Below are 15831 nucleotides of genomic sequence, written 5' to 3' on the forward strand. Positions count from 1 at the left end.
ATTCTACTGAAGTATAAAGGATTTAGAAACTAATATAATGGATAAATTAGATAATGTATTAATATTTGATACTGAGGAGGAAAGACAAGAATAGTAAACTATTTTAATTATACTAAGAATCTCAAGAGTTAGCAACAATCATTTCGTATTTTCTTAATCCAATGTATTTAATAAAACCTAAGTAAAATACTGGCAAATATTTTTGCATGGCAAAAACTGAAATATTTACAATTCCAAAAGTTCAGCAATCCATGAGGAGAACCTTTTAACCTCTTATAACAAATTATGTCACTTCTCTCCTGTGGCCCTTACTTTCCTCAAATGTGCCGCAAATAATGGGGCAGAAGTAGCTTGCATAAAACTTTTACTCCATGTTAATACAGTTCAAAATAATATTGTATTACTCTTTAGGTAAGTTTAAAATTTTTAAATTGTGCCCTCTTTTTATAAATTTACTCCATGAAACTGTATATGATGTCTTTGCCTCAATCTGCATTCACAAACCGAGCCTAACAACATTTCATGCAGATTTACTGTGATGTCGTTCATACTAAGGACACAAGCCACATGAAAGAAATCACTTTAAAATGGAACACAATAATAATAATATCTAAAATGTACCCAGCATGTTGTATACAGTAGACTCAAAAGTCCTTAGAACAATTCCTGGCATAGAGTAAGAGCTCAATAAATCTTTGTCCATTATTAAGTCATTTCATCTTTACCACAACCTATAAGGTAAGCACTACTACCAAAGTAATTTATATTTATGCATAAATTGAGCAACAGCAAGGTCATGTAAGTTATCCAAGATTATAAACTAAGGAAAAAAACCACAGTTCAAACAAAAGCAATGTAGTTCCCAGAAACAATCTCTTGGCAACTCTATAAATCTGTCTGTAAAGGAACCTTCATCTCCACAGCTTGTGACTATACCATTTTATAAGCATTCTCCTCGTGTGATAGTACCCTAAAATAACCAACTACCCCACAAACTCAAAATTGTATATAAAATGCAACAGTGTTCACAGATCACATGTTAAACCTAGGATCAAATAAGAAATAAGGACCGGGCTGGAGCTATCATTATTTCCACTTTGTCCAGACGAAGATACTGAGTTTAAAAGATTCTCAGTAATTTTACTGCGAGTGCTTTGTAACTAGGTCTGACCCTAAGTCCCATGATTTTACCACAACGTATGCTTCTCCGTCACACGTTATCACTATTTGGATCTGTTACTATTTGAAAGACTGACCCTGCATGTAAATTAGCATGTTATCTATTTTACAAGAGGTCTTTATTACACACCATATAGAACTTAAAATTTTTCACATCTAAGAAACATACATCCAAGTTATAATCTATTCATGTTTTATTTAATAGAGACAAGTAAAACTGAAATAATACTAACATACATCTCTATTAGCTTCCTGAAATAAGTATTTTCAAAACAAAACTTCAACGTCAAGCACATTAGTCTAGAATATAGTGGACTGATATCTTTCAGCACTAATAAATATGGTGGCAAAAAAGATAATGTTTAAATAATCTTCTGAATTGAACAGAAGTAAAAACATGAGATCTCATTACTGATTTCATTTCAAAAGTGTATGTTCTCATATTTCACATGGAGTTAAATTATCTAATTCGTTCTTTTACAATAGTTTTATTTTTCATTTCAAGTGGCAAGCCAAAAATCAAAGTGTTAGAAAGGATGAATGAAACGTATATATATTCTAATCTTACCAAATATAATCTTCATAGCTCGAGCACAGACTGAAAATAGGTACTTAACGAAATGAATCAGATCCCCCAGAATAACATATTAAGTTTTAAACATGAAGCCTATTATAATACTGTTAAATTTCTGAACATTAAAGTTATTTGGAACTTATGGACCAAAAAAAATATTTTACAAAATGACGCTGGTTCGGACACCACAGAGGCACCTTTCCTCTCTCCTCACACCCCACCCCCATTTTGTAAACAGAAAACCAAAAACTGGATTAGCACTTACAAGATTAATGGACAAAACCACTTTAAAGGGAACTTACACCTTAAAAAAGAGAGAGATGGACAATGGAAAGTGTGGTGAAACAGATCTCCAACAGAACAGCAGAAAAGAACCACACTTATTTGGCTGTAGGGTTTTTGTTCCCCCATTAAAACTTTTAATCGTTTTTCTCAATATCGCAGGTCATTAAAACGGTGTGATTTTCTTTCCTTCCCTCCCTGGGCTTTTCCTGAGGGACCTGGTAGGTTTAAGCCCAGGACTAATTGGAACTCCTGTGTTTCAGCATCAGTTCAGAAATTGCTTGCTCTCCAGGGCGAAACGTACCCTCTGACGACGGCCAGATGCCTACTTTTCAGACAAAGCAAGAAAAAGAAAAGATACCTGCCTTGCCAGCCACCTGTTCAAAAGTCCCCTCTCCTGTCGAACGCACCAGCAACTTCTCAAGAGGAGACTGAGCAACTCCAAGTCGCACGCCGCCCTCGCAAGTCACAAGGAGAGAGCCGCGAGGAAGTGCGAAAGCAGGTCACTGTAAGCACCCCTCGGAAAGAGACCCACAGGTTCCAGCTCAGGCGATGGGCGAGAGCGAAAGCGTTCCATAAAACGCGGATGACTTCAGAGATTTAAGAGGCAAAAAAATCCAAAGACAGAACCGGCGGCGGGGCCATTATCTCGCCCCAGAAAGGAAACGCCTTCCTTCCCTCACTTACAGAGCTGAATAGAGGAGGGAAGGGGGGAGGCAGAGGGGGGGCCAGGAGGAGGGAAGCGGGGTGGGCATCTGCACGTTTAGGGCTAAGGAAAGAACATTTTCTCACCACTTAGGCTGTTGCTGGACCTCAGGTTCCTTCCACAGAGACACTGCAGCATATGCACTCCTTTCTTCAAAGAAAGCTCAAGAATCTTCATGGAGAAGCGCGTGGTGGGGTCCGTCAACTCCCCGCCCACCTCTGCTAATTGTTCAACCAAAAGGCGGCCTGCCGTCTTGGGAAGTCGTGTCCCGAATCCATGGTGTGCGCGTCCAGGGCGCAGAGCAGTTTGCACGTCGGCCGGGCAGGAGCGCGGGGGGCGCAGGGCCGGGGCAGGGCGATGGGGAGGATGTGCCGCCCGGCCGGGCAGCCCCGCGAGGGAGCCGGAGGCGCGGCCACACCCCAGCGGGCTCGACCGCGATACTTTGGGACTTCCCGAAGGTGGCGGCCCGGCTGCGGGCGGGAGGGTGAGCGCACGGGCTACGCGGAGGACGTCATCGTGGGCTGGAGCCCCTTTCCAGGTGCCCGTGCCCGGAGGGGCGACGGCAGGGTCCCGGTGGGCCCTGGGCTTCTGGCCTGGGGGTTTGGGGCACCCCCCTCAGCTCCTATTCTCCGCGTCGGGCGGTGAGCACAGGAGCCCGCCCGCCTCAGTGCCCCCGCTGTGCGGGGCTACGGGGGCGCAGAGAGGGGCTCCCGGGGCCCGGCCGGCAGCGCTCCCGCGGGCTGCGCGCGGTCCGAGGGCGACTCCGGCGTGGGAATCCGGCGGAAGGGAAGCGCCCGCAGGAAGGGCTGGACCCTGGAGGCTGCCGAGCGTCAGAAGCGACTCCAGGGAACTGGGGGGTGGGGGTGGGGAGGCGGGGATGTGGAATTAAGAAAGCTCTTGGGTACGGCGCAGACAGGGAAGGTGTGCCTAAGCGTGGGCGGGGCGCTGAGGTGGGAATCTGGACACCTGGATTTTCTGATCGGGGCTCTGTGACCTTGGGTAAGTCACATACCACTCTGAGCGTCACTTTTCCCGTCTGTAAATCAGGGCGGGGAAGAGGGTGCAGAATAGAGAAGTGGCAGCTGCTTGTTTGTCCCCGTGCCTCCCAGTCTTCTGGAAAAGCTCAGCACAGGTGCTATGGGAAGACAGGTGCATGGTGGGGTAAGGGAGACCAGAACCGAAGACTAGAGGTATAGAAGGAGAAGAAGATGAGGCGGGAAATATGAAAACAGGCCCCCAAGGATGACCAGTGAGCTTCCCTTTGAGTCCACAGGTCTCTGTTTTTTTTTTTTTTGTTTGTTTGTTTGTTTGTTTTTCCCATCAGCAACTCCTTTGGCTTCCTTTTTCTTTCTCTTTTTCTTTCTTTCCTTCTTTCCTGCCTCCTTCCTCCCTCCCTTCCTTCCTCCTTTCTTCCTTCCCTCACTCCCTCCCTCCATCCTTCCCTCCTTCCTTCTTTCCTTTCCAGGAGCCATCAATAAATACCCTTTTGGAAGTTTTATAAGTGAAGCATACAAAGAATGCTGGCAATGGGACCAGACTCCACCCTATCTGGAATTTCAAGAAAGGACTTAGAGGGCACAGCAATACAGCAAGTGGTTAAAAGCACCCATGCTAGAGACAAGCAGCCAAAGTGAAAATCCCTACTAGCTGTGTGACCTTGAACAAATCTCTTTAACCTCTTTCTGCCTCCGTTTCCTTGTCCCTAAAGGACAGTTAACAATAGCATCTACCTTATTTATCCCTTGTTGAGTGATTAAAAAAAAAAAAAAAAAACCTTGGTACACAGTAAGTCCTGTAACAGTGTTAGCAGTTATTATTACTTATACCCCCACCTGCAGAATTTTCCACTTTCTCATAAATGACAGTTTCCATACCAGAGTCTACATTTCTGCTGGAACAGTTCGGGTGGCAGGGAACTCACCAGGTCCCCAGGTAGTTCACTGCACAAAACCTGTTAGATTTACCCTGACACTGAGCCAAAAACTTACTGTACCTTCTTTCCACCCCTCGTTCCCAGGCCACCTGGCACTAGCTGGTTAGCTCTTCCCAGCGAGGGAATAAAAACGGTTCTCATCACCCCTTTTCTCTCTCTTTTCTCTAGGCTAATCCTTCACAGTTCCTGTGGGGTTCCCTGGAGCTTGAAGCTTAAGGTTGAAGTTGCCTGGAAAAATACTTTCAGAAGTGTCTTCCTTTTTCCTCTTAGAGGTGATGGAGGAAATTCAGAACACTGTGGGGGCCTCTTGAGCCCTCAGCCACCACTGGTTCCACATTCTCTTAACTCTTTTCATAACTGAGTTCCAGGCAAGGTCATTTGGGGTGGTTCCACGACTCAGGAAGGTATGTCCAGGTCTTCCTTACAGTGGCCCCTTAGCCCCATTGTTCATGCGAACACCAAAGCTTTGTAGGCTCCATGGTCCTTGAAGAACTCGCTGAAGCCACCATACTGTCACCACTGGAGAGGTTCTGAGGCCCCAGGGCACACTGGGCCATGGCCTTTGTCTTTCCGGTCTCTGCGGGAATTAGTGAGAAACTTGGTTCATCTGGGGATTTTACCCATAGAAATTCCCCATGGATGGAGAGATAATTAGCAAAAGGAAAACATCCAAAAATAGTCCTTCCTGCTGCAGCAGAGGCAGAGAGCTTTCCGGCAGCGCTCTCCTGCCCTGGAACCCAATGCATGTTTTTTTACTTTGAGAGAGATGCTATTCCTTGAAACGTAGCAAAGGAATAGGATGAGGCCCCAGTTCCCCAAGGAACTAGAGCAGAGCAAGCAGGTCCATGTATGATTCAAAACACACATGACCTCTGGCGCATCAATTTTCATATTTATAATACTTTCTGCCTCCCTGGCAAGGTTGTTGCAAGGATTCAGTGACTTGAAACATGTGAAGAGCTTTGAAGACTGTAATTGTCTTCACAAGATAAGGTGCTATTATCAACTGCCCAACTGGATTCTAGGCACTCCTTAGTGGTCTAACACAGGGGCCCTTTTATTTGATTTTAGGAAGGCTTTACCTGTGAATCTTCTGTCCCCTCAAGAGAACTATAAACCCTTAGAAAACAGCAGAAAAGCGAACACTGTCACAATTAATATTCACATGGCCTGCTGTCTTTAAGTGGCTGTCACAGTGATTCTAATGGTCAGGTGTATTCATCACAAAGAAAGTAGATCATCATAGTACTTGGGAAAAGAACTGGGGGATCACATTTATAGATTTTTTTGGTTGTTATTGGGCTATCAGATGAGTTCAGATTAAACCAAAGAGAGCACATAACATTTCGATGCCAAATATTTTCTTAATTATATATTATGGACATTTGATTAAAGTAGATATAAAAGGGAGTTAATCAATGGAATTGTATTACTCGGATTTAGTTTAAAAAACAAAGATTCTTAACGTTATCAGGACTTTGATGGACATGCTTGTTAAAGCAACTCCTAAGGTGACATCCAACTGTCTGAGATACTTTAGATGCAGTCTTCCTAAAGTATCTCAGACAGTACCTAAGGAGACTGCATTTTTTACATGCACCATAACATCCAAAAGGAAGGCAAAACAAAACCAGCAGATAGTAGTAGCCAGGAGCACAATGGACAGCAGGGAAATGGCATATGTTAGTTTAAGCAAAACTTTCCAATTTTCTGCTTTCTGCATGTTATTCCATAAGCCAAAATCACATTTTTACTGGCAACCATATTTTTAAATTTTAAACTGAAGATGCACTATTATATAATGACCAATTTTTAAATTACATTATATGTCTCTAATCAAGATTCTTTTTTAAGTTAGACAGTCTTTCTGTTTTCTTATTGACCTTGGACCAACTCTAGCAAGTGACTCACCAGCAAGATTTCAAAATGAAATCATTTATCACTTTCTGAGAGGGATTAGGGAATATAGTACACAATGGTAGGTGAACTTACTTAAATTTTTAGTATCTAAATTTTTCATTTTACAAAGAGTTATTTGCTCACAGTTTGTAGAAATTAATAATTGTATGAGGGAGTTTGGAGATTTTTAAGTGGTAATTTAACATATTTCCGTTCACGTTAAACAAAGAAATCTGTTGACTCTTGGCATCAGCTGTGCAATTAATCAGTGTATTTATCTGTTTGGAAGCCTACATTGAATCAGTAATAGCATATTCAGGCCCAAAAACTTTTAATGGGTATATTAATGGCAAAATGTCTATTAAAAGAAAAGCAACTTTATTTCATAAAGAAACCAAACCAACATGTAAACTGAAAAATCAAAACCAGTTAGATAGCTAACATAGTATCTTTATTCTATGTTATGTGTCTAGTCCACTGACTGCTAGGGTAAAAACCAGGCCTGTATCTTGTTTCTTAGGAATACCATCAAATTCAGTTTTGATAGGTAACTATCAGAGACTGAATTTTGTATCTCCCTAACATTCATATGTTGAAATTCTAATCTCCAAGGTTTTGGGAATGGGGCCTTTGGGAAGCTTCACCCTCATGAATGGGATTAGTGTCCTTATAAAAGAAAACCTAGAGAGCCCCATCTCACCTTTCACCATGTGAAGACAGAGAAAATGGCCATCTACAAGCCAGGAAGCGAGCCCTCACCAAACACCAGTTCTGCAGGTAACTTGATCTCGGACTTCCCAGCCTCCAGAACTGGGAGAAATAAATGTTTGTTGTTTAAGCCACTCAATCTCTGGTACTTTTGGTATAGCAGCCAAAACACACAAAGACAGCAACAAAATCCATTGTATTAGATGTGACCAAAAAAGTCACCAGCAGCAAGCTTACTTTATAATGACATATGGTCCCAATATGTTAAAATAACGTTTACCCATTTCCAAAAAAGCAAATGCATGAATTTTTGTTTGTTTTGGTTATCTTCTTCCTCTGTTTTTTTTAAATTTACTGTTTTTCTTTTATTTATTCTTCTCTAAACTTTTTATTTTGAAATAAATTTAGACATACAGATGAGATGCAAAATAATAGAGTTCATATATACTCTTAACCCAACTTCTCTCAGTATTAACAACTCAAATAACCAGTGTGCAATTATCAAAATGAGAAAATTTACACTGGTACCATGCTGTCAAATAAACTGCAAACTTTAGTGAACCTTTACCATTTTTTTTCCCCTCTAAGGTCCTTTTTCTGTTTCAGGATCCGACTAGGATCTACCTTGCACTAAATTGTGTCTCCTTAATCTCCTTTAATCCATGACAGTCCCCCAGTCTCTCCTTGTCTTTCAGGACTTTAAAACTTCTAGTAAACATTAGTCACATCTTTTGTGGACTGTCTGTCAGTTTGGGTTTGTCAGATGCTTTCTAATGATTAGTCTAAGGTTATTTCTTTTTCAGCAAGGATGCCACAGAAGTGATGCCATATCCTTTTCAGTACATCATTATCAAGAGCTACATGATGTCAACTAGTGATACCAACATCAATTACTTGGTTAAGGTAGTGTCTGCTAGGTTTCTATACTATCAAGATACATTTTATTTTCACCTATAGTTGATAAATTTCTTGAGGAAGAAACTTTGAGTCCATGTTAATATCCTGTTTCCCCTCAGATTTGCATCCTCTGATTTTAGCATCCACTGGAGGGTCTTACTTGCAGCAAGTACTATTGTGCTGTTTTCCTAATAGTGACTTTATATTCTCCTCATTCCTTCTGTTGTAATGGGGATTCTTCTGTAAGTGCTATCCCCTTTCCCCCACTCATTTATGTATTCAATTATTTATTTACATCAGTATAGCCTCATGGACATTTATTCCATGGATCATAAGGCAATGCTATCATTTTTTATTTTGGGGTTCAAATTGTTTCAGATTTAGCCATTGGGAGACCCTTCTGCTTGGTTCCAGTGTCCCTTTTTGAGCAGTTCCTTAATTTTCTGGCATCACAAAATATTCCAGGTTTATCTTTTATTTTTCCTGCCCCAGATCTGGAATCAACTAATTCTCCAATGAGTCTTAGTTCATTTTATTGGAAAATAGTATTTAGGAACCAAAATCTGAGTGCCAAGTGTGCTTATGGTTATGGGGATGTCAGTGATCCTACATTCTTTCAGGGGAGAGAGCTACAAAATATATGTGTGCATGCAAACCCACACATACACATACATCATATTTTTTTCTATATCTCTTTCTCCCTGTATATAGAGATATACAGATATGTAGAAATATCTATGTATAGATGTAGCTATATGTAGATATATAATAGGTATTTATAGATAGGTAGGTATAGATATGGACATATATAAAGATGCTAATACACGTATTTATGCTAATACATATATATATATGTATCTATATATATAGGTATCTATATATAGATGGCTAATACCTATGATTCCAATCCAATACCACAAATTTCATTTTAGTCTTTTCCGTTTCCTTATTTGTAACTTCTTTTTCTGACAATGAAAAATATTTTATTATTTATATAGTATATTCACTTATTCAATCCTCACATACCCTTAAAATAGTTACAGAATTCTTAACCAATACTCCCGTGAGAAACAAGATTTATTACTAGAGTGCAGTATTGACACACATTTGTTTTTGTCTTCAGCCTTACAATGTACAGTCAAAATGTTATTTTTGATTTGGCTTTTGATAGGTTTTTTTTCTTTTCTTCTCCATTCGCTTCAGTGTGGTTTAGGTATTCGCTTCTAATCCAGTTAGGTTCATCTGGTATTGCTTATCTTTCTTACTGGTTGATTTTAATTCTTTAATTAAAATTAATTATATTTAAGTATTTTCTTATTTAAGTGTGTAAAACATGGAATGTTTCGATGGTTCCAAAAGTCAAAGCTATAAAAAGTACACTCTAGTGTTATACTCTCATCCCTCCTGCCCTGATCCCATTTCCCCTTCTTTCCACTCCTTTCCCACCAACCCCTAATAGGTAAGTGGTCTCTCTAATTTCTGGTTTATCTCCCCTAGGCTTCTTCTGCACAAAAGAGCACACATTCTCCTATGTAGTGGCATTTAGGTTACATTCAATATTTTGTAATTACAAACAATATTGCAATAAATAAAATGCACATTATTTTCATATTGCTGGAGGTATGTCTTCAGGGTAGATTCTAGACATGAGAATGCTAAATGAAAAAGTAAGTATACAGGTAGTTTTATTAACTATTTCCAATTTCCCTTTGAAAGGTTTGTATGGCAGCGCCGTCTCCTCCCACCAGCGCACTGCAGCAGCCGCCTCCACCTGCCACGACGGGAGGGCTGATGCAGCTCACACAGGGGACACTCCTTGAGAGCCTGGCTCCAGTGGCCAGGATTGTGCTTCTCAGACCCATAGAACACTGCCTACTTAAGGCCACACCTTCAAGAATGGAAGAGGTAGCTGATTTATCTAATATATGGTCACAAGCACAGAGAATTAAGCAAAATGAGGAGACAAGGAATATGTTTCTATTGTATTAAAAGAACAAGACAAACCTCAGAAAAAGAACTGAATAAAATGAAGATAAGCAATCTACTTGACAGATACACAAATGGCCAAAAGGCATATGAAAAGATGTTCAACATCACTAATTATTAGGGAAATGCAAATCAAAACCACAGTGAGATAACACCTCACACATGTTAAAATGGCTATCATTGAAAAGACAAGAAATAGCAGATATTGAAAAGGATGTGAAGAAAAGGGAGACATCATACATCGTTGGTAGAATAGTAAATTGGTGCAGCCTCAGTAGAAAACAGTATGGAGATTCCTCAAAAAATTAAGAGTAAAACTACAATGTGATGCAGCTATTCTGCTTCTAGTTCATTATCCAAAGAATATGAAAACACTAATTTGAAAAGATGTATGTATCCCTATGTTCATTGGCAGCATATTTACAACATTCAGGATATAGAAACAACCCAAGAGTCCAGCAGTAGAAAAATGGATAAAGAAGTAATGTATATCTACAATGGAATACTACTTGGCCATAAAAAAGAATGAAATCCTGTCCATTTGCGACAACATGGATGAAACCTGAGGGCATTATGTAAGTGAAATAAATCAGATGGAGAAAGGCAAGTGTGTATGGTTTCACTCATATGTGGAATCTAAAAAGAAACAAAAGAAAAGAACAAAGAACAAAACAAAAACATATTTATATACACAGAAGGGATTAGTGGTTATCAGAGGGCAACAGGGTTGGTACTGGGTACAATGGGTTAAGGGGATCAAGTGCATGGTGGCAAATCATTGTGATAGTTGTGATAGTGATCACTTTGTAATGTATACAATGTTGAATTATAATGCTGAACATCTGAAACATTTGAAAAAGAGGGAAAAAAGACTTGTATGAATTTGGATTCCTACCAGCAAAATGTGAGACTGCCTATTTCCTCATAGCCTCACCAACAGAATGTATTGTCCTTCTTTTGTATTTTTATCAGTTTTATTGTAATATCATCTTAATTTGCAAGTTTCTAATTACAAGTGAGGCTGAATATTTTTTCACTTGAGAACTTTTATTTGGTGGGGGAGGACTGTCAGTTCATGTCACTTTCCTATTTTTCTACTGGAAAAAACCCACTTTAAAAAGACAATATTTGTTACCAGAGATGGCACTGAAATTTAATATAAACTATATTAAATTAAAATTTTTAAAAATCTTAAGATAGGACTTCAAAATAAGGTCATTGTCATTGGGAAAAGGTGTAAGGTTTCAAGATATCTTTTAACCCATTCAGTCATTTATGTACTCTCCCCACAATTATTTAGAAACTAAATCTAATGCCTTGCTCTAAAAAAGCTAGTAAAGGAAAAGAGATGTGTAAACCATAAGTAAAACCAGCTTTGATGCACTAGTAGTGAGACAGGATGGAAGGGGGTAGGGCACAGCCATTCAAGGAATGACGGCAATTAACACCAAAATGGTGGAAGATTCAACTCCTAGTTGGCCTTGAGGATTAAGATGGTGGTAGGTCTGACTTCTAGTAGACCCTGAGCTTCATTATATGCTCATTGTAACATATTAGTGTGATCAATAACATGCCTGCAGGCACCATAACAATCCCAAGGCTAACTGCAAAATGTCAAAGGGTGGGCAGTGGCCAGATTCCTGGGAATCCCAGCCCCTTTCCCAGGGTAGTTGGAATGGTCCCATCTGCAGGTGTGTGAAGCTACCAAGCCCATAAAAACTGGCAACCCTTTCTCACTCCCTCCTCTTTGGAGACGGCCCGCATTCTGTCTATGGAGTGTGTACCTACTTTTGCTTTAACCACTCCCACACCTCTTTTCTTGCCTTTCTCTTACCTTACAATCTATGCAGTATGTATCCCTCTAAATAAATCTACCTTTGCTAAACTGTGGCTTGCACTTGAATTCTTTCCTGCACGAAGCCAAGGACCCACATTTGGTGTGGCACATCCCAGGAGCTCAACAGAGACCTGGAACATGGCCCTCCTCACACCCCACATCCATTTTTCCTGCATCAGTAGCACTGCAGAGTTCAGTGAAGGTACAAGGAAGGGAGTGGTTCAGTTTGTCTTTTGAAAGTGGGAAGTAAGCTGTTAGAAAAAGCTTTAAATAGACTAAGAAACTTGAGCTGAACTGAAGAAGATAACTTTTACTTAAATATTCAATGTCCAAAGCTTAATAAATGTTACCACCTTACTTTTTAGCCACACTTAATTGGTACTGCCTCCACTAAAGAATAAACTCTTCTTCTGAAAAGAACCAGCAACCAGTATTCACACTATATTTACCCTTAGTCTTATCCTATATTCCATCAGATCACTATTAGCTACAGGGTCATAATCTCACCATAGATATATCTTACCTTACCAGGTTCAAAAAACAGGCAAAGATGATAAAAACGCTCACCAAAGTGGGTATAGAGGGATCATATCTCAACATAATAAAAGCTATATATGACAAACCTACAGCCAGCATAGTACTCAACAGTGAAAAACTCAAAAGCTTCCCACCAAAATCTGGGACAAGACAAGGATGCCCACTATCACCACTCCTATTCAACATAGTCTTGGAAGTCCCAGCCACAGCAATCAGGCAAGAGAGAAAAATAAAAGGGATCCAAACTGGAAAAGAAGAGGTAAAAGTGTCACTATATGCAGATGACATGATACTATATACAGAAAACCCTAAAAGGTCCACACAAAAACTACTAGAACTAGTCAAAGAATTCAGCAAGGTAGCAGGTTACAACATTAATGTACAAAAATCAGTTGCCTTTCTTTACACTAATGATGAATCAACAGGAAAAGAAAGTAAAGAAACAATCCCCTTTAAAATAGCACCCAAAGGAATAAAATACCTAGGAATAAATCTAACCAAGGAGGTAAAAGACTATACATGGAGAACTATAAAACATTAATTAAGGAAATTAAAGAAGACTTGAAAAAAAGGAAAGATATCCCATGCTCCTGGATTGGAAGAATCAATATTGTTAAAATGGTCATACTGCCCAAGGCAATCTACAGATTTAACGCAATCCCTATGAATTACCCAGGAAATATTTCACAGAACAAATCATAATAAAATTTATACAGAAACACAAAAGACCTAGAATTGCCAAAGCATTACTGAGGAAAAAGAAAGAGGCTGGAGGAATAACTCTCCCAGACTTCAGAAAATACTATAGAGCTACAGTCATCAAAATAGTATGGTATTGGTACAAAAACAGACATACAGACCAATGGAACAGAACAGAGAGCCCAGAAATGAACCCACAAACTTTTGGTCAACTAATCTTTGACAAAGGAGGCAAGAACATACACTGGAATAAAGACAGTCTCTTCAGCAAATGGTGTTGGGAAAACTGGACAGCAGTATGTAAATCAATGAAGCTAGAACACTCCCTTACACCATACACAAAAATAAACTCAAAATGGATCAAAGATTTAAACATAAGACAAGATACAATAAACCTCCTAGAAGGAAACACAGACAAAACATTATCTCACATACATCTCAAAAATGTTCTCCTAGGAGAACAAGCAATAGAAATAAAAGCAAGAATAAACAAATGGGACCTAATTAAACTTACAAGCTTCTGGACAGCAAAGGAAACCATAAGCAAAACAAAATGACAACCTATGGAATGGAAGAAAATTTTTGCAAAAGATAAAAATGACAAAGGTTTGATCACCAGATTATATAAGCAGCTCATATGACTTAATAAGAAAAAACCAAACAACCCAATCCAAAAATGGGCAGAAGACCTAAACAAGCAGTTCTCCAAGGAAGAAATACAAATGATCAATAGGCACATGAAAAAATGCTCTATATCACTAATTATCAGAGAAATGCAAATCAAAACTATAATGAGGTATCACCTCACACCAGTCAGAATGGCCATCATTCAAAAGTCCACAAATGACAAATGCTGGAGAGGCTGTGGAGAAAAGGGAACACTGCTGGTCGAATGCAGTTTGGTGCAGCCACTGTGTAAAACAGTATGGAGAGTCCTCAAAAGACTAGGAATAGACTTACCATATGATCCAGTAATCTTGCTCCTGGACATATATCCAGAAGGAACCCTACTTCAAAAAGACACCTGCACCCCAATGTTCATAGCAGCACTATTTACAATAGCCAAGACATGGAAACAGCCTAAATGTCCATCAACAGATGACTGAATAAAGAAGAGGTAGTATATTTATACAATGGAATACTATTCAGCCATAAAAATCAACAACATAATGCCATTTGCAGCAACATGGATGTCCCTGCAGAATGTCATTCTAAGTGAAGTAAGCCAAAAAGAGAAAGAAAAATACCATATGAGATTGCTCATATGTGAAATCTAAGAATACATACATACATACATAACAGAAACAGACTCATAGACATAGAATACAAACTTGTGGTTGCCAGGGAGGTTGGGGATGGGAAGGGATAGACTGGGAGTTCAAAATTTGTAGATACTGACAGGCATATGCAGAATAGATAAACAAGATTATACTGTATAACACAGGAAAATATATACAAGATCTTGTAGCTCACAGCGAAAAAGAATGCAACAATGAATATATGTATGTTCATGTATAACTGAAAAATTGTGCTCTATACTGGAAATTGACACATTGTAAACTGACTATAACTCAATAAAAAAATGTAAAAAAAAACAGGCAAAGAATACTGTTACTTTTTTACATTACTTTCTGATCAAACCTGCTTAGGTCAAGTTAATGAGTGAGACTTCTATGCACATCCTTCAACCTTCCACCCTCAGATTCCAATTTTTCAAATAATTAATACTTCAGAATTTGCTGCTACAGTTGCACATTTTCCATTCTCTTCTAGCAGCACTTTAACAACTTGCTTTGAATAAATGCAGACCTTGCCATCTATAAGAAAATTTTAAAGATGAGTTATCTGAGTCAAATAGAAGGAAAATGTTTTTAACTTATCATAGCCAAGTATGAGTTGTTTATTGTGAGAAATGAAGTCAATCAATCCACGATAGCTGATATTTACAAATTTCAAGGAAGCAACATTTGCTTATTAATCAAAACTCATGACGAAAATAGGGGCACATTTCCAGGTGTTCTCACTCCTATCACCTGAACACTTATTTGATTCTAAATGTCCTGAATATTCTTTCAGATCTATCAAAAATGCCACAGTGCTCTCTCTGGGTAATTTGCTCTGATGTATCCCCCCTCTTTCCCAACTCAATCACAACCTCCTTTGAGCTCCCATAGCATACTATAGTTCCTCTACCTTAGAATTTGTTTTCATTTGCCTGCAAATATATATCGTCCCCAAGAGATTATGAGCCCCTTTACCTACAAATTTAAGCATACATATCTTTAATAGTTTATATCTTAGTACTTAAAACATGTAGTAAATAACCTATTAAATATTTACAAAATTAATATTAAAGTTTAATATTAAATATTAATGCCTATTAACACTGATGAAATGAAATAAAATAGGAACTATTATTGTGGATTTTCCATTTGGGGAAAATATTTGCAAATGTACACTAAATTTAAAAACTTACAAAGAATTTAAAGATACGAGCTATGCAGGAGACATAATTCACTTTAAACATGTGAAAAGTCCTAAGGTTCATTCATACCAAGAGGAAAATCAAGATGGTGGAGTAGGAGGACACTGAG

At 39.0% G+C, this 15831-nt stretch overlaps 1 protein-coding gene across 4 annotated transcripts in view; it reads right to left on the reverse strand.

The window, feature by feature from the left end:
• The window catches only part of FGF12 (fibroblast growth factor 12), a 502610-nt gene that overhangs the window by 327078 nt on the left and 159701 nt on the right, over positions 1-15831 (reverse strand). Inside the window, exon 1 of one of the 4 annotated variants that reach the window (XM_006200955.4) lies at positions 2828-3436. The exons of 2 other annotated variants lie outside the window; for them this stretch is intronic. In XM_006200955.4, the coding sequence (XP_006201017.1) occupies positions 2828-2918 (91 nt within the window). In that variant the 5' untranslated portion in view covers positions 2919-3436. Of the gene's footprint in view, positions 1-2827; positions 3465-15831 lie in introns of those variants that run through there. One more of the 4 variants, XM_072962838.1, reaches the window with a different exon arrangement.

Source organism: Vicugna pacos, chromosome 1 (genome assembly GCF_048564905.1).
Source record: "Vicugna pacos chromosome 1, VicPac4, whole genome shotgun sequence".
Classification (NCBI taxonomy): Eukaryota; Metazoa; Chordata; class Mammalia; order Artiodactyla; family Camelidae; genus Vicugna; species Vicugna pacos.